This window comes from Lonchura striata, chromosome 17 (genome assembly GCF_050655825.1).
Source record: "Lonchura striata isolate lonStrDom1 chromosome 17, ASM5065582v1, whole genome shotgun sequence".
NCBI lineage: Eukaryota > Metazoa > Chordata > Aves > Passeriformes > Estrildidae > Lonchura > Lonchura striata.
Window position 1 is genome coordinate 2,656,148 of NC_140719.1, and position 18,529 is coordinate 2,674,676.

An 18,529-nucleotide genomic window follows, 5' to 3' on the forward strand; every position below is an offset into this window, starting at 1 on the left:
GAGTGGGGAAGCTGTGAAGGAGCTTTACAACCAGCTCAGCGAGAAACTGGAGCTCCACAAGCCCAGCCCAGCTGAAGTGACTGAGACTCCCTCCATGGAGCTGCCCCTGCCCACCGTGCCCACTCCAGCCTCACGCTGAGCTGTGGCTGCAGGGCAGGACTGAGGGGAGAGGAGCTGAGCCTGTGCTGCCTTCTGAGTGTCTCTGCCCACGTGGTGGAAACAGCAACAAAGCCACTGAAGCTCCTTCAGGAAATGCTGCAGTTCACCCGACTCACTGCCTCTGGCCGGGTAGAAAACTGTATGCAGTGCATTGCAAGGTTTACTTTTTTTAAAGATAGCTGAGTGTCTTCTTGTAGATCCACTTAAAATCTGACTGTACATTTAAAAAAAAAAGGAGAAAATGCATATTTTTAAGCTTAGCATCCTATGCTTTTAAGCTCTGCTCAGTGAGTGTGGAGCCCTGGTGTGGCTGAGCAGGTGGTGTAGGCTCTTGAGGCTGATCATGGCTCCCTTTGGCCTTGGTCTGCCCCTTGGGGTCTCTGGACAAGATGCTTAAGAGGAGGAAGAGTCAGAGGAGATGAGCTCCACTGCAACCAGTTCCTGTTTGAGGTTCCAGCTCTTGAGACACTTGGTAAGATGTGCTCCACTATCAGAGGTGTCCAGTGCTGTCACCAACCCAAGCAGCAGTCAGGTAGCCTCTTCTCAGATGGGCTTTCACAAAGAGAGCCAGAAATTGAACCAGTCTCCCCTTTCCTCCCAGCTTTTTCTCCAAAGGAGTAGCTCAAAGTGAGTCCTGGAGCCACTTACAAAGAGCAAGACTGTGATGTTCCTCAGTGACAGTAAGGGTTGAATGTAGGTGGAGGGACATTCAGTTTGTGAAAAAATAGAATTGTAGAAATTTCCTGGGTTGGAAGGGACCTCCCAGCCCCTGCCATGGCAGGGACACCTTCCACTGTCCCAGGTGGCTCCAAACCCTGCCCCAACTGGCCTTGGGCACTGCCAGGGATCCAGGGGCAGCCACAGCTGCTCTGGGCACCTGTGCCAGGGCCTGCCCACCCTCACAGGGAACAATTCCCAATTCCCAATATCCCATCCAACCCTGCTCTCTGGCAGTGGGAGCCATTCCCTGTGTCCTCTCACTCCAGGTCCTTGTAAAGAGTCTCTCCATCTTCCTTGAGGGCTCCCTTCAGGCACTGGAAAGTTGCATTTGGGTCACCCAAAACTCTTCTCCAGGCTGACAGGCCTGTTCTTCATGGCTCGCTTGTGTCACTGTTTCTGTTCCACTTCTGCTTTTGCTTCTGCCTCAGCTGGAGTGTGCAGGGTCCTGTTCAGTACCCAGCCACCCTCTGAGGAAAGAGCCTTGTCCTGATACCCAACCTTAACCTCCTTCCTTTTTTACCCCCATCAGCTCTTGTTTCCTGGGACTTGAGCACTCTGGGTGCCAAGTCATGCTCAGGAGACTCTTCTGTTTCCTGAAGCTGTGTCCAAAAAAACCCAAACAAATATGGTAGTTAACTAGAGGGGTGGAACTCCCTCCTCAGTGCTGCTCCCTCCCCTTCTGTGTGGTTTTCTTCCTCCTGAGCTCAGAAATGCTGTGTGAGGGCAGTGACACCCCTCCCTTCACCACCTTGGTGCTTTATTTCTCCTGTGTGATACCCTGTGGGGAACAGGAAAGGTGGGAGATGTTTATGTTTGACACAGGTGCACTGTCCTGCGTCCCACATTTCCTGTGTTCCTCTTGTCTCCCTTGCAGCTCCTGGAGTCAGGGTTGCCTTTGGGAGCCTCTCAGCAGTTCTGATACTGGATTTGTTGGAAACAGGACCTGGGTGTAACAATTGGGTCTTTCCTGCAGAGTTTTGGTTTCAAACTGTTTAAATTGTCCTGGTAACTTAGACAAAATAACATCCCACACTACTGCCAAACCTTGCCCATGAACCTGCTCGGCCCCATGCTCTGCTCAGACTTTGAGGTTGTTTTAGGATTGTTTTGGGAATTCTCTTGGTCACTTGAGGTTCCCCAAATCCCAAGGCTAATGTGGTGCTCTCCTGCAGCAGGAATTTGAAATCCAGGATGATTATTTTTTTACTGCTTGGTACAAAGCCCTGTACCTGCAGAACTGTCACACATAATGATGATTTTTCCCAGTTTTTTACATCCATGAAGAAACTGAATCCCAGAATACGAACTGACCATTCACAGTGCTGGTGGCAAGTTTAGCTGAGGAGGGGAGAGCTGGGCAGCTGGGAGGGAGTGGCTGCCAGTCCATGCTCTCCTGGCCTGGTGCTGCTCAAGAGTGTGAGAAGAGAGACAATTTCCAGAAAACAGTTTTAGTAGTGAACATCTTCTGCATCCATGTTTTGGTAGTGAAAACCTGCTTCCATGTTTTCAGATGAGAAAGGTTTCTCTCCTGTGCCAGGAATTCCACAGAACCCTGTTGTGCAGGTAAACCCTGCATGGCAGGAGCTGGGCTGGCTGCACTGGGGTGTGGGGTCTGGGATTCCAGGGATCCAGGAGCATGGGGTGTGGGGTCTGGGATTCCAGGGATCCAGGAGCATGGGGTGCAGGGCCTGGGATTCCAGGGATCCAGGGCTGTGGGGTGCAGGGTGCTGGATGTGCAGGGCCTAGGATTCCAGGCATACAGGGGTTTGGGATGCCATGTGCTGGATGTGCTGGGTTTCCAGGGATCTGAGAGTATGGGGTCTGGGATTCCAGGAATCTGAGAGTGTGGGGTCTGGGATTCCAGGGATCTGGGCTGCCAGGGCTATGGGGTGCAGGGTGCTGCATGTGCACAGTGCTGGGGTGCAGCACAGTGGCTTTTCCCTGTGCCAAGGCCAGGATGCCCCTTGGTTCTGCTCTGGGGTTCCCTCTCACAGGAGTTCTCTCCCTTGTGCTCCCGCAGCTGCTGCTGCAGGGCTGGGGCTGGCCCAGCTCCGGGGGAGGTTCAGCAGGGCTGGATTAGGGAATTTTTCCACTTTCAGCACAGGCACTGCTGTGGGTGTGCACTAGAGGGTGGTGCAGCCTTGCGTGCCCTGAAATCCTCCCGGACTGGCACACGGGGAGCTGGAATCGCTCCCTGCTCACACTTAGAGGTGACAATTTGTCTTTATAACACGGGTGTGATCCCTGTGACACGAACAAACCGTGTGTTCTCTCCAAACCCACTGAGCTTGACTGCTGAGAGAGTTTTACAAAGAATTCAGGTCTGTGGGTTTTCCTGAGGGAGCAGAGGTGAGGCCCTTCAGGCTCAGTCGGGCTGTGATTTACAGGATGACAAGAGGTGGGGACCTGACAACTGAAGCCATTGTCAGGCATCCTCACGCTCCTGACTGCTCCAGAGCACCTGCTCCTCGGCAGAACAGCCTGTTCTTGGTGCTGTGGGCACTGCACCCATTGGAAAATGGTTGGGAATAATGAACAGGATGTGGTGCAGGTGGCTGGAGGGAAGATGGACATTGAAAGGAGTGTCTGATAAAGGCTGGAGCAGATGCTGCACAGCAGAAACTAAGTTATGTCTCTCCAAGAGACTTTCCTGGCAGAACTTCTGTAAGATTCAGGCTTTGCAGTCTCCTTTAGGTTAATTCTGGTGAGTTGTGTGTGGTGGGGAATTTGGTTTGTGACTTCTGTAAAAGAGGAGAAGTTCCCCTTATCCAGCTTCTTTGGATGAATGTCTGTCTTCATCTTTGGAAGAGTTGCATCTAGCCCAGAAAATGAAGTGACATGAAAAATCTTGTTCTGTCCTGGTTTCAGCTGGGAGAGAGGTAATTTTTCTTAGTTATTTAATTACTTTTTCAGTATAATTCAGCCATTTGAGGGCAGAGAACATCCCCAGTTTTGCCTGTAGGTGCATTAAAGGTGTTTCTATTTGCTCTAAACGCTATTTGAGCTCTCCTCAGGCTGAGGCTGTCTCAGGAGGTGTGTTTGGAGATGCCACAGCCTGGACCTGCGTGCTCTGGGTCTCTCTGGAGGCAGAGACAGCATGTGGGGCTCTCCAGGCTCTCCAGCCTTTATTCCAGTTTGGATGGGTGACACACAGGTGCTGCTCTCTGTTCCCTTTTGTACAGCAGTGAGAAGCCTGTCCTGCCACACAACTGCCACTGTTCTCCAGCTGTGTCTGTGGATAGGAGCCTTGATGGAGCAGCTTTGCAGGAGGATGAAGTATTTCTGCACTTTCTGTCTGTGCAGCTCAGGTAGATCCTTCTGTGACCTCTCTGCTTTCTCCACTCTCCATTCTCACCTTAATTTCCTCTCCAGGCTGTTTTGTTAACAAGGACCAAGCTCCTTCCCCGTGGCTCTGAACCCCAGGCATGCTCTGGGTGCCCTTGCCAGCACTCCCCTTCCACCAGGGCCAGGCTCAACATTAAAAATGAGGCAAATCAGCATCTCAGAGCTTCAGGTGGGTGCAAAACCTGGATTGAGGGCAGCTCCACCCAGGGTCACTCAGTGCTGAGGACACAGGGCTGCTGCCACATGGTTGTTCCAAATCATGGACATCCTCTGCGTTCCCTGCTCTTTCCCACGTCCCTTCCCTGTTCTTGCCCTCTGTGGTACAAAAAGGACCATCAGCAAATTGAGGAGAATCCAGCAGCATGTGGAGCCCACACAAAAGATAACGAGGTCAGTGCAGCTGGAAAGAGAACTTCACCAAGGCAGCTGAACCATCTGGGTGGGTGGATTTCAGCCTGCTGGACCTGCCAGGGGAGTTGGAGAAGGACGAGGCTGAGCAACTGGAGGCAGTGAAACCTGCTTCCTTTCCTAGCAAAACAATTGCACAAGGGGCAAAGGTGTCTCAGCTGGGCTGACAGAGCTACCTTGGGGTGAGTCTGTGCTCTGCTTCTCACCAGCAGGGTCTGGGCCCAGGGATGGGGAAAAACATCCCTGGGAGATCACAGCTGACATCTGCCTGTGTCTCCCAGGCTGCTCCCAGCCCTGTCCAGCCTGGCCTTGGGCACTGCCAGGGATCCAGGGGCAGCCACAGCTGCTCTGGGCACCCTGTGCCAGGGCCTCAGCACCCTCAGATATTCCTGTGGTAATTCCTGTAACCAGCCCTCCAGCTTGAGCCAGAATAAATCGTGCTGGTTCTTGTGCCATTGTCATAAAAAACCAGTCCAGGACTCAAGAGACAATTGTTATTGTAGTTTTAATATTCATTTTTTTCCCTCAGGCCAGCATCAATTTGCTGTGCCAAAGCTGAGTTGCCTGACGAGGGTTAACAGAACAAAGTGGTAAAATGTGTACAAAATCCTGGTAATGAATCATTACCAATCTGATACAAAGCAACCCAGTGATTAGGAATGCAGTTTCATATTACCACTTTTTCAGGCACAGTGGTAGGTAGAAGCAAGTAAATACCCTCAGAAGAAATGTGTCTCATAGCATCTGTTCTTTCTTCTGTTAATTATTGACTCATGTGAGCTTGTGGAAGGAGCTGTCAGATTCTGCAAAGCCCCTTGTTCTTTTTAACTCTGAAACTCCATTTTCCTCTCTGCTCTGCAGGCTGAGAGCTGCTCTGGCAGTTTGTGTCCCCTCTCTTCTCTGCTCCCAGACATGGAAGGAAGGGAGCCCTGGTGTGCTGAGAGGGGAAAGAGAGCTGTGGCTGCAGTGCTTTATTCCCCTGAGCTCACACCTTGGTCAAGGTGTCATCAGTGACTTGTCAAACCAAGCCTGGGTGCCAGCAGCAATAAAACATCAGCTCCAGTGGGTCACGGGCAGGTTTGTTCCCAGCCCCGTGGTCTCTGCTCAGTCTCCACTGAATAATCACAGAATTGCAGAGGGATTTTTACAGGTTCTTTGAAGAGCAGCTAAATGGCAAGAAAGGGAATCTGTTTTCCATCTCACCTACACGCAGCAGGACAACATGCATGGGCTTTGGCTGTGGAGGTGCAGGAAACAGCCCTGCAACCAACAGGGCCCTGCTTGGGGGATTTGGGGACACCAGGACCTGCAATCCACCTTGGCCAGTGCTGTGTCTGAGCAGAGGACTTGCACTTGCAGGTGTTTGTGGCCTGACTCTGCCTGGGGGGGGTCACTGGACCTTTTTGGATGCCACAGGAATTTTGAGCCATGACCTCGTGGCCTCTTGCAAGAGCTCCTTGTCCTGATGTTTCAGTTTGACCTGTGTGGGAGGTTTGGTGTTTCCAAAACTTGTCTACCCTGGTAGCTGGAGGGGTCCTGCAGCCTTGGGCTCCAAAAGGGAAATGCAGATCATTGTCTATGTAGTGAAACTCAGGAATTCCTTTTAAAAAGCCAAAAATTGCAGCAAGGTTTAGGTCAAGCCTGATTTACTGTAAAATAAAAAAAAAAAACACAACAGTTGTTGCTGCCTTTTGGTGATGCACCTTGGGGATTGTGAGAGTTCTGGGTCAATGGTGAGCCTTAGGAAGGTGGGTTTTCCTGTTTGTAAGTCAGCCACACCACATTCCCAGTGGAAGAATGGGATGGTGGATGCTTCCCAGGAGCCTGGAGGAATGTGACTGTTGGTGTTGCAGAGTGCCCTTGGGGCTGCAATGAATATAAATATTAACTGGCACCTACCACTTCTGGTTCTTAAAATCTCTTTAGGAGTACAGAGGCTTAGACTGACAGCCAAACTGAGGAAAAGAGGCCCTGGGGAGCAGAGGGACACAGTCCTGTTCCTCAGGGCCTTTGCTCCAGCAATGCACAGCCCAAACAGTGGGAATGCTGCAGCTGGGCTTGCAAGGGTGAAGGGCTGGTGACTACTCAGTTATTCTGGCTTTTAATTCCAGCCCAACCAGCTGGACTGAGCCTTGGACAAAGAGGCTTGGCCTCGTGTCCACCCTGGTTTTACAAAGGAATTTCAAACCTGCCCTGGCTGCTGCTTAGGAATGAGATGTTGTCATTGCTGAGGAGCTCAGCTGCATCCCTTCTGTGTCTGCTTCAAGCTTCTCCTCGCATGGCTTTGTGCCCCACCAGAACTGGGGCAGACTGCTTTGTCTCCCAAAGTTTGCTTTTCATTCCAAAGCCTGCCTGAGTTCCAGGCCCCCTGACCCCACCCAGGTCCTGCTTCCCTGCACTTCAGGCTGGGAGCTTTTCTCCTCTCCCACAGGCCCCACGCCGTTCCAGCAGCTCGCCATGGCTGTGGGGCTGGGTGCAAGCAGCAGCAGGGATGGGTGAGGAGTGCTGGCTCTTCACTAAAGCCCTTTGCAGAGCAGGAGAACTGGGGAGCAGCTCAAGGCTCTGCCTGCAGGTGAGCTCTGTTTGGTGCCTGTGTTATGTGATAACGCTGGATACACATTTTATTGGCTTATCTCTGGGCACTGTTGGTTATCAAACAGGGCAAGAGCCCAGCTGTTAATTGCTCCCAACCCTTAGGAATCCACAGGGAGTTGGCAGAGTGCTGCTGGGCTCTGCTGACAGTGGTTGGACACATGAAGGATCTCACAGGTCCTTCTGCTCCCACCAGACTTCAGGAGAACACCGAGGCTGTGCCCTTGGGCTGAAGCTGTGGAATCACAGAATCCCAGACTGGTTTGGGTTAAAAGGGACCTTAAAACTCATCCCATCCCACCCCTGCCATGGCAGGGACATCTTCCACTGTCCCAGGCTGTTCCAAGCCCCATCCAGCCTGGCCTTGGGCACTGCCAGGGATCCAGGGGCAGCCACAGCTGCTCTGGGCACCTGTGCCAGGGTCACCCACCCTCCCAGGGAACAATTCCTTCCTAACATCTCATCTAAATCTACCTTCAGGCTCAAACACCAACATACCAGGGCTCCCCACTGCTGAGGGGGGCCCTGTACCCTCTGTACCCCATGGCCACCACAGGGGTCCCTCAGCAGCACCCTGCCCTCCCAAACTGGGCTTTATTCACTCTAAAATCTACTTTTTTTTTTTTTACTCATTTGTCCAACAACTTACTGCTTGTGGCTAGTCACAGTTTGGGAATCAGCTGCCGTGCTCTCAGCTCACAAATCATTGGCTTTTCCACTTTATGTAGTATTAAGTATTATTTTTGTTCAGATGTTGGAGCATCTCTTACAAATCTGAGTGAGCTGTTAGGAGTTATTCTGCTGCTCCTGCCCTGGTAACATCTCTCCCTGTGGGAAAATCTTCTCTCCCCTGGAACAAAGGAGTCACGTTGGGTTTACTCATCAAAAATTGCATATGTATAAAATATCAGTGTTGTCCTTGGTCTCCAAGCCCCCACCACGTCTGAACTCGTGCCATACATTAAAACCCATCACCTGCAGCCTGGCAACTCTCTCCGTTGCCATGGGAACAGCTCCACTATCCTTTCGTGGAGAACCTCAAATATCCCCATTTTCAGAGCTGCTAGAACTCCTCCAGTCCTGGCTGCTTTCATTCACTTGCTCACTCCCAATTTAGAGTTACTCAGCACTTCTGGGCTCATCGTGAGTCGGCTGAGGGAAAGTCCCTCAGCACTTTGGAGGTGCACGTTTGTCTGGGGCAGTGATGCTGCCCTTGGGTTGATTTCATGTGCAGATCTATCATGGAATTAGCATTCCCCAATGTGTGTTAAATTATCAATAGAAAATTATCAGAGCCCTGGCTACTGCATGCTTGTCTGTGCTTACACACCCAAGGGGAAAAGTTTCTGAGGAACCCCTGACCTCGGGTGGGTGAGCTAAGCTGGGCAGCACCTTCCCCGTGGTGAGTTTGTGGTGGGAGGGTTGTGAGGTGTTTGTCACACCTGAATGGCACTGCCCAGCTCTCCCTGTCTGTGTAGGAGCTGTGGGATGGAGGATCCTGGGGGTCCCTGGGTTTGCCCCTCCTCAGTGCCCCCTTTTCTGCAGTTGGCACAGCTCCATCGGGCACAGGTTTGGTTCTGTATAACCATAAATAGTTATTGAGCACTTATTATTTCACTTATGGAAATATTGCACTGGAAGAGCAGGAATTTTGAGTAAGATGGTTTTAAAAACAATTCTTGGGGGAGCATTTTTTTTTTTTTTTGCATTGTGTCCATGAAGGAAAAAAGGGAGAGGCTGAGGGCATCTCAGGGTGTTCAGATCCTGGCACAGCTGCCCAGAGAAGCTGTGGCTGCCCCTGGATCCCTGGAAGTGTCCAAGGCCAGGCTGGATGGGCTTGGAGCCACCTGAGATAGTGGAAGGTGTCCCTGTCCATGGCAGGGGTGAAACAAGATGAATTTTAAGGTCTCTTCCAACCCAAACCAGTCTGGGATTCTGTGATCTGGTGACACAACCAAATGTCAGCTGGATCCTCCACTCTAAGGGAAGGAGGTCAAGGGGCTGTGGTTTGGGGATCCTGGATGCTGTGGGCACAGCTTTCCTGCACATCAGGAGCCTGTCAGAGCCTCCCACCAGGAAAACAGCAGCTGAAGCTTCAGGTAAGGGATAACAGCGAGGAAAACAAAACAAGAGAGTGAGAAAACAGCAGGAGAAAAAAAAATATCCCAGCTGCAAAATACTCAGTAACACTCCTAAACAAGATTAGCTGGGTGCAGCCCCAAATCCTGAGGCACTGCGAAGAGCCAGCTCGGAGGATCCCCGGGGGTTTGATTTATCCCTGGCAGCCAGGCTGGGCCACGGCAGCCGGGCTCGCTCCAGCCGCGGGAGGAGCGGCCGCGCCCGCGGGCAGCTGCGAGCGGAGCGGGCACGGCCAGAGCCAGAGCCGGGGGATCGGGCTGGATGTGCCCGAACCGGGGGGATCGGGCTGGATGTGCCCGGCCAGAGCCGGGGGGATCGGGGCTGGATGTGCCCGGCCAGAGCCGGGGGATCGGGCTGGATGTGCCCGAACCGGGGAGATCGGGATGGATGTGCCCGGCCCGGGGGGATCGGGCTGGATGTGCTCGAACCGGGGGGATCGGGCTGGATGTGCCCTGCCCGGGGGATCGGGCTGGATGTGCCCTGCCCGGGGGGATCGGGCTGGATGTGCCCTGCCCGAGGGGATCGGGGCTGGATGTGCCCGAACCGGGGGGATCGGGGCTGGATGTGCTCGAACCGGGGGGATCGGGCTGGATGTGCCCGAACCGGGGGGATCGGGCTGGATGTGCCCGAACCGGGGGGATCGGGCTGGATGTGCCCGAACCGGGGGGATCGGGCTGGATGTGCCCGGCCAGAGCCGGGGGATCGGGCTGGATGTGCCCGAACCGGGGGGATCGGGCTGGATGTGCCCGGCCAGAGCCGGGGGATCGGGCTGGATGTGCTCGAACCGGGGGGATCGGGGATGGATGTGCCCTGCCCGGGGGGATCGGGGCTGGATGTGCCCGAACCGGGGGGATCGGGCTGGATGTGCCCGAACCGGGGGGATCGGGCTGGATGTGCCCGAACCGGGGGGATCGGGGCTGGATGTGCTCGAACCGGGGGGATCGGGGCTGGATGTGCCCGGCCCGGGGGGATCGGGCTGGATGTGCCCGAACCGGGGGGATCGGGCTGGATGTGCCCGAACCGGGGGGATCGGGGCTGGATGTGCCCGAACCGGGGGGCTCGGGATGGATGTGCCCGGCCCGGGGGGATCGGGGCTGGATGTGCCCGAACCGGGGGGATCGGGATGGATGTGCCCTGCCCGGGGGGATCGGGATGGATGTGCCCGGCCCGCGGGGGGGCTCCGGGCTGTGCCTGCGCCGTGCTCTGAGCCCCGGGATCTCCGCAGCGCTCCCTCGCCCCGCACGGAGCCCAGCCCGCTCTCAGCGCATCCCTGCGGCTTCCCGCAGCCCCGGCCGCAGCAGCGGCTCGCCCCGAGCAAATGTCACCCGTAGCCGATGGAGCAGACCCCGAGGTGCCGCGAATGGATCCCAGGATTCTCATTTTCCTTCTCTACGTGATGATCCTGCACGAGCTGGTGAGCGGCTGGATGGAGTACCAGAAGCAGATGGCCAAGCCCAAGAAGCAGGCGGGTCCGGTGTGGTCCTCGGGGTGAGTTGTTCCCGATGGGGCACATCGGGGATGTTTGGATGGGGAGGATTGTTTTTGTGTGCATCCACCGGTCCTGAGAGATGTGTCTGTGGCTGTCTCATCTGCTGGGCATTATGCACTGAGGGGGGAATTAAGGTCTGTTAATCCTTTGAGCCTGCATTGTCTGAGCATCCAGTGCATTTGACACACTTGCAGAAAAATACGCCTGTCATTTGCCTGGGGATTTTTTTGGGATTTTTTCCAGTGGAAATGTGCTGTAACTCAGCATATTTGCTGTGACTCAGGTTCCCAATCAGCAGACCTGGAAGAGAAAAATGTGGGTAGCACAAGGAGCTACGCTTCATGCATGATATTCATCAATGAGGCACAAACCTCCAGAGACTGCTTGCAATCAGAGTATTTCATGTTAAATCACTACTGTGCATGTCACTATCTCTCTGTCTCCTCCCACTCCCTGGGCTGTGCCCACTACACCAATCCCTTGTTTTCTGCCCAACAACAAAAATGAGCTGGAGAAATAAGGGCAATTAAGGAAAAATGCTGCATATCTTTAAAATTCAGATCTGTTCCTGCAAACATTATTTACGTGCTGTGCACATGCAACAGTGTTTGGGGTCATGGTTGGCTTGGTTGGGGTCTGATCAGGAAGAGTATCTGGACATCAGATATTCCTTATCTTCCATCAGCCCTGGGATTAGGGAATCACACCCCAAAATCCACCTCAGGCCATGGCACAACAGCCCCTCAGAGCTTTGGACCTAAAAATGTGCCCGTGACCCAGTTTGCTCCAGGTCTGGCTGCTGTGGCTCGAGTGCACAGAGCTCTCGGCTCAGTCCTTATCCTAATCCTCTGATGTGCATCACTCCCAGCCACAATTCCAGCCCTGCTGTGCCTGGTGCTGCACAAACCAACCCCAGAGGTGGCTCCATCGATGGAACCCCCAGGGAAAGCAGTGAGGATGCACCCATGGCTGGCTGGAAATCAGCAGCTCCCAGCCCCTTCACCCACAGCTCAGGAATACAAACCCTGGCTGGATTTCCAGACCAGCAGAGCTCAGCTGCACCTTGTGCAAGTGGAATTATCAGCACTGGGAACACTGCCACGGGTGGAGACAGCACAGAAATAGCTTGAAAGGGATGGGGCTGGCTGGGTTCTGATCGAGGTCAGAGGCAGATTTCCTCTCTGTCTCCAAGGCAGAGTGCAGGGAGGAACTGGGACACAACTTGCACTGAGCTCGGGGCACCCTGATGCCAGAGAGAAAACCTAATGGAGTTATTTGGGTTACTCAAAGCCACCAAACGACTTGCATCAAGCAGCTGGAATAACGTTGCATGGCTGGGGTTTTTTAAAGAGAATTAGGTGCCCCGTCAAAACCAAAAATCCCCAAGAGCTGCCACCTCCCCCAGCCTCCTTTGGGATGTGGCACCACGCTGGGTGATCTGTGCAGGGCTCCACATCCTGGAGACATCCTGGGGACATCCCAGCCCTCTCCATCGGAGCTGGGTGTGCAGCCCACCCTGCTGTCACAGCCCTGCTCCTGCTGCTCCTCCAGCTGCCCCCAGCTTGGGAAGCAGAGCCACCAGGTCTGTGTGGATCACCTGGATAATCCACAGGTGAAGCAGAATCACAGGAGGAACTGGGATCCTTTCAGTGGAATGAGGGCTGTCCCGTGTGGACTCGCTGGTTCTGGCCTAGCCTGGTCTCACACACCCCTGCTGCAATAATGTGAGGTGTTCTTGACTGACGAGCCCACGAGGTTTCCAGTGCCCAGACAGCACAGCTGGAGCCAGATGTTCATCCTTCACTTTGGTCCTGGCCTCAGACAGTGCTCAGGAACAGCTGCCACATCTCCAGCCTGGCTGTCCACGGAGCTCAAGCTGTGGCTCAGCAGTGGGGAAAAGCTTCCTCATGCCTTGCACCAGGCCAGGACCAGCACAGCACCTGCTCCAGTGCGAGAACAGGGAGCTGGGACACCCATCCCATCCCATCCCATCCCATCCCATCCCATCCCATCCCATCCCATCCCATCCCATCCCATCCCATCCCATCCCATCCCATCCCATCCCCAGGGCTGGTGCCATCTCCAGCCAGGAGGGGCTGGTGTGCTCCAGGACTCAGGGGTTGTAGGATTTGCAGAACTGCCAGAACAGCCCCCCAAATCCTTCCTGGAAGAGAACCCTGAGGTGAGAGCAAGGCAGAGCTCCGTGGATGGGCTGGCTGGGAGGGCACTCTGCTCCTGCACAGCCTGGAGCTGGGCCAGCTGGAGAGGTGAGGCTCCATCTCCTGCCCCTGGGCTGAGCGCCACCTCCCCAGCCTGGTGAAGGTAATTAACATCAAAACCAATGAGGAAATCCAGTTATAAACAGCCAGCTAATTAGGAATTAGGACAGGAGAGTGCTCTCTCTCGGCTGTAGCCTCAGCCCAGGCAGATTTCAGGGCTCTTCCTCCTTTCGTGGCTGTTGAATAGTAGCAGGCTCTGTTGTGAGGCAGCTTTTTCTCACATTCACAGCTTTTCCACAGCTCGTCTTCCTCCGCTCCTGGAGTGGCTGGCGGCTCCTCCGCCCCTGCTCCATTCATCAGCCCCGGTCCCTGCTCGCCCTTCCTCCATGGAACCCACCCAGAATCCCGGGCTGGCCTGCGTTGGAAGGGGCTGTAAAGATCATTTCACTGCCCCCACAGTGTCACTGGCCCAGGCTGCTCCAATGCCCAGCCTGGCCTTGGGCACTGCCAGGGATCCAGGGGCAGCCACAGCTGCTCTGGGCACCTGTGCCAGGGCCTGCCCACCCTCCCAGGGAACAATTCCCAATTCCCAACATCCCATCCATCCCTGTCCTCTGGCAGTGGGAGCCATTCCCTGTGTCCTGTCCCTCCATCCCCTGTCCCCAGTCCCTCTCCAGCTCTCCTGGAGCCCCTTCAGGCCCTGGAAGGGCTCTGAGCTCTCCCTGGAGCTTCTCCTCTCCAGGGGAGCACCCCCAGCTCCCAGCCTGGCTCCAGAGCAGAGGGGAGCCCTGGAGCAGCTCCGTGGCCTCCTCTGGACAATGTTTGTTGATGAAGCCACTGGGGATCACAGGACAAGTGCCTGAGCAGGATCTAGAAAGGAGAGAGGTCTCTGATCACCAGAGATCACCGTGGGCAGCCCTTTTGGCAGGGATGGGAAGGGGCTGTGACACCCCGTGTGAATATCACCCCAAATTCCAAGAGACCCTTCTGTGCCCACATCACCCTCTGCGCTGGCAGCACAGGGTTGCACGTCTGCTGTGCCAGTCCTTTGCCAACTTTGCAAATCTAGATGGGAACCTGAAGGTGTTAGCCAAAAGGGAGGGGAGAAAAGCCTGGACACAGTGCCCAGGGAGAGGAGAAATGCTCAGGGCAAGTGGGTCTGAGTGTTCAGCTATCCCAGAGGAGCTCCAGGTGAGCAGAATCCCACTGCTCCTGTGCTCTGTGGCACTGTCCCACCTGCATGTGGGGTGGTGAATCGGGGTGTGCTTGGATCATGGAATGTTGGTTCACTCCCAGATCACCCCCTGAGAGAACCCAGGGTGACAAAAATCCCAAAAAGTGCCAGGAGTGCACATTGTTTGGTTTAGTGGTTTGAAGGAAAGCTGCTCAAGGATACTGGAGCTTTTGAAGGGGGTTGGTTTCTGTGGCCCCCAGCCAGAGGGGACGGTCCTGGGGGCTCTGAGTATTTGTGGGGTTTATGGGGTTGTGTTTAGGGGGTTCTGAGCTGCACCTGTAGCTCAGCAGCTCTTTCCAAGACCTCCAGGAGCCGGGGCAGAGAAGGTTCCCATCACCCAGCAGGGGCACAGCCCTGGGAGAGGCTCAGCCCCGAATCTGCCCACCCTGAGCACCAGGGCAGGATCCAGCACTCCATCCCTCGGCAGCAGCAGTGCTGAACCAAAACTCCCTGTCCTTTTAGGAGCCCCCATGGGTGCAGGTGTGCCCCAGGCAGTAACAATGTCTGCGGGGACGCTGGGCTCCAGGATGGTTTGGGTGGATGGAGACCAGAGATCTCTGAAGCTGCTCTTGGAATATCTGGTTTATTAGAGAGGGTGGAAGGTCCTGCTTGGAGTCACCAGACGTGACCCGTGGCAGGTCCCAGGGCGTGGGGGCAGGGAGAGGCAAGGGGCAGAGGGAGATAAGAGAGGATCCAAGAGGATGCTCCAGGAGAGGGGCAGTTCCAAGAGAACAGAAGTTCCAAGGGAGTGTCTGGCTCCTCAGGACTCCTTGTCAGGGGCTTCAAGGTGGGCTGGAACAAGACTTGGGCCAGGGGTCACAGACTCCTGATGCTTCAGGGGAGGTTACAGGTGTGGATGAAGCACACATTGGGGTGAGATAGAACAGTTCATTTGACCCTTGGACCTCCCTGTAGGTAAGGGGGGATTGTCCTCATCCTGGCTGTACTCTTGTCTTCTACTTGTTCATAACTAAGGTTGGGTATCTCAAAACTTGTTACCATCTCAATCTCTGTATTTTCTAAATCTTTTGCCATGGAATCATATTGATATCATATATAATCATATTCTCTCTTCCCCAACAATGTCTTCTTGCTCTGTTCCTCAGCAGCAGCACCCCCAGGGCAGCCCCCTCGTCCTTCTGCAGGCCGCTGGTGCACTCGGTGCGCCGGGAGCGGCACCGGGACTGGAGGAAGCCGGGCAGGATCATCCGCAAAGCCTGAGCAGGACCTGCTGGGGGCGTGGGGAGGCTGCTGAGGCACAGCCAGCCCCCCTCGGGTCTGCAGCGCCTCCCTCACCGAGAGCATCCTCCGGGCATCCTGCGGCTCAGCCCCTTCCTCCCGGGCATCCATCCCTGCCTGCGCAGCGGCCACCGCGGAGCAGGGGACAGCCCCAGCTGGGACACGGACTTTACCACCCAACACCACCCAAGCGACTTTTCTTTCTTCTTCCTGTTAGAAATGAAAATTTGTCCAGCCAAATTAAAATGAAAAAGTAAAATATTTATTTGCAATCAAATTCTATCTAGCCAGCCACAAGGAAAGAACAGAGCCGAGCCCGGGGTCAGCCCTGGGTGTGCAACAAGGAGTCAGCCTCAGCAGAGGTTTTCCTCTGTGCCCACACACCTCCAGCCTGGCACGAGTGGTTTTTATAGGGAAAATTCCACCTGAGGCCAAGAGTTCAGCAATCAGTCTTTTCTTCCATTCAGAGCCCATAGGTTAATGAGATTTTCTTTTTTGGTGATGAAGAAGAACAATTCAGTGTCAGGAGTTGGTGAATCCCTTGATGAAGTTTACGGGAACGCTGCATTCCCATGGATCTGCCCAAGGATTTCCATGAGATCCATCCCGGGTCATTCATGTCATGATCAGCACCTGAGGTGCCCCCTGTATCTCTCCAGCCATGGCCCATCCCCATCTCCTGGCCAGCTGCACCTTCTTATTTGTAAATCAGTTTAAATATAAACCCAGCCTCGCCTGCAAGGGTGGGGGGAATCCTAATACAAACGTGTATACTCCAACAAATATTCAATATCACACATATCATACTAGAGACAGTGTGAATTATATCTACTACACATAACACTCCCCAAGGGCTGAGTGGATGGAGAGCAGATTTCCCAGGGGAAAATGGAATTTGCAGGGAGGGCAGAAGTCTTCCTGGGAATACTCCCAGTGGTTTCAGGCTCCTCTTCTCCCACTCCAGGACTGCGTGGCCAGTCAGCAGCATTTCCCAAAGTGGCTGCAAAACCTTCAGTGTCCAGTTGGCCACCACTCCCAGGAGGAGCTGCCTCCCCTGGGACACCCAGAAGTCACTTTGGGAATGCTGGCTCCCTGTTAAGTCTCATGCACTAAGAGCCTGCCAATTATTTTCTGCTTTTCCCCACCTTTGTTAAATGAATTGCTCCAGGGAAGAGGAGGGAAAAAGTCCTGAACCGGTGACTCAGAGTTATGTCACCAAATGCAATTTACTGCAATGGCCTTGTAATTAGCATTTTTGGAGCCTTCCCAGCAGCTGAGGCAAATAAATGTTAAGAGCCATTTCTAATGAGCAGATAGGTGGGGAAGGAACACAGTCATGCTCTTTAGACTCTGCTGTTTAGGCATAAAATCAGATTTTCGAGGCAAAAGTCAGTTGTGCATCCTGCAGCCCACAGAGCTGGAATCGTGGAGCACGGAAGGATTCTGACATTGGGCTCTAACAGCAGCTGCCCATGGCAAAACTGCTCCTTATTTGCTGAACATAATGTTTGGCTCAAACACAGCCTGTTTTCCTCGTTGCCAACCATTTGTGAGCCTGACTCAGGCTCAGACACATTATCCAGAAGCAGATAGGAAGGGGAGTCAGAATAGATTATGCATTCATTATCCAGAAGTAGCCATCATGTACATTTGCACATTTGTCTGCTGCTCAGTTGTTTGCAAATCGTTCCTGGTGGTTGATGCTGTGTTTGTTCAGTCACCCAGGGCTGGAAGTTCCCAATCCTCTCTCCCAGGCAGGCTGGGTCAGTGACTTGGATGTAAATCTCTGCTTTCACCTAGAGGAGATGAAGTTTCTACCTTGGAGTTCATGCCTTGTGTTGAGATGGTTTTGAAAAAGGAGGCAGAAACGGCTGTGAACAGTTTCTGCACATTTCAAAGCATAAATTCTGTAAAATTGTGAAATTACATTCTAAAAAATTGTGTAATTCAGCATAAATGTTGAAATTGTGCCTCAGCTCTGGGACACTGGGGCTGTTCCCTTGTCCTGATCCACGCAGGTACGACAGCAGCAGATGGAGATGCCAGGAGGGAAAAAACTCAGGAAGTGTTCCTGTGTGCTGGGGGAGTTTCCTATCCAGGAGCTGAGTGTGTCTGGGGGATGTTCTCCCCACTCTTCTGCCAGAGCCTGGGTGAGTTTGGAGCTCTGGCTGTGGAAAAAGGGTTTGAATGAATTCCTGCAGTGGGGCAGGGTAGGGCTGGCCCCAGGACCACGCTGGGCTCCCAGCCCCAGCAGGACAGACAGCCTGGGCAGGGACAGAGAGATGCACCTTAAAGGTGAAGGGCCAGGGCTGCCTTGCCCCGATGGTCACATGCTGGTTTTATCCCTGCAAATATAATATTGTTTATTCCAAATAAACTCTACATACACAGGACTCACACTGTCTCTGTTCTCATTCAGCCCTTCTGTGTCTCTGCTGGTTTTGCCTTTCCCAGCCTGAGACCCAGTGGAGGTGTTGGCTGGAATCTGGGGGTAACCCAGTATGGATAAAAGCTCAATTTACAGCACAAATGTTCATGTTCTCATCCTTTGTGCAGAGGAACCCAGGACTGCCAACCAGAGCCTGGTTTCGGATGGTTGTAGGTTTGTTTGTTTTTGTTTTTTTTTATATTCAGGTCACTCTGCAGCTCCGTTGGAGAAAGTCCTGCCCAAGGAAGGTGCCCTGGGGTGGCAGCTGGTGGTGGTGGAGAGCCCAGGACCCGTCAGTCTGCAGAGGTGTGGGCCCAGAGCCCTGAGGGAGTGGTGAAACCCAAAGCTGGGTCCAGATCCTGTAAGGACTCACCTTCCCCATGGCATTTGGGCTGACCAGGGTGAGGAGGACACAGCCAAGGGTGGCCAGTGGTCACCTGGCTCTGCACCCCTCAGCACCCCTGGCCACACCTTTCCCCCGAGACTCCTCTGCAAGGACAGCCTGGGCTGCGGTGTCACAATACACAAGGAATGCCTCTGGACAGGAATTCCCAAAA

General features: G+C 54.0%; 1 protein-coding gene across 4 annotated transcripts in view; it reads left to right on the forward strand.

Annotated features, from left to right (window-relative positions):
* Positions 1 to 17,937, forward strand: part of NELFB (negative elongation factor complex member B) — a 28,697-nt gene extending 10,760 nt beyond the window's left edge. For 2 of the 4 annotated variants that reach the window (XM_085593794.1, XM_085593792.1), the window contains exons 13-15: positions 2 to 9,323; positions 10,589 to 10,851; positions 15,412 to 17,937. In XM_085593794.1, the coding sequence (XP_085449920.1) occupies positions 2 to 139 (138 nt within the window). In that variant the 3' untranslated portion in view covers positions 140 to 9,323; positions 10,589 to 10,851; positions 15,412 to 17,937. The remainder of the gene's footprint in view (position 1; positions 9,324 to 10,588; positions 10,852 to 15,411) is intronic. The other 2 variants (XM_021542278.3, XM_085593793.1) reach the window with 2 other exon arrangements.
* The last annotated feature ends 592 nt before the right edge of the window (positions 17,938 to 18,529 follow it).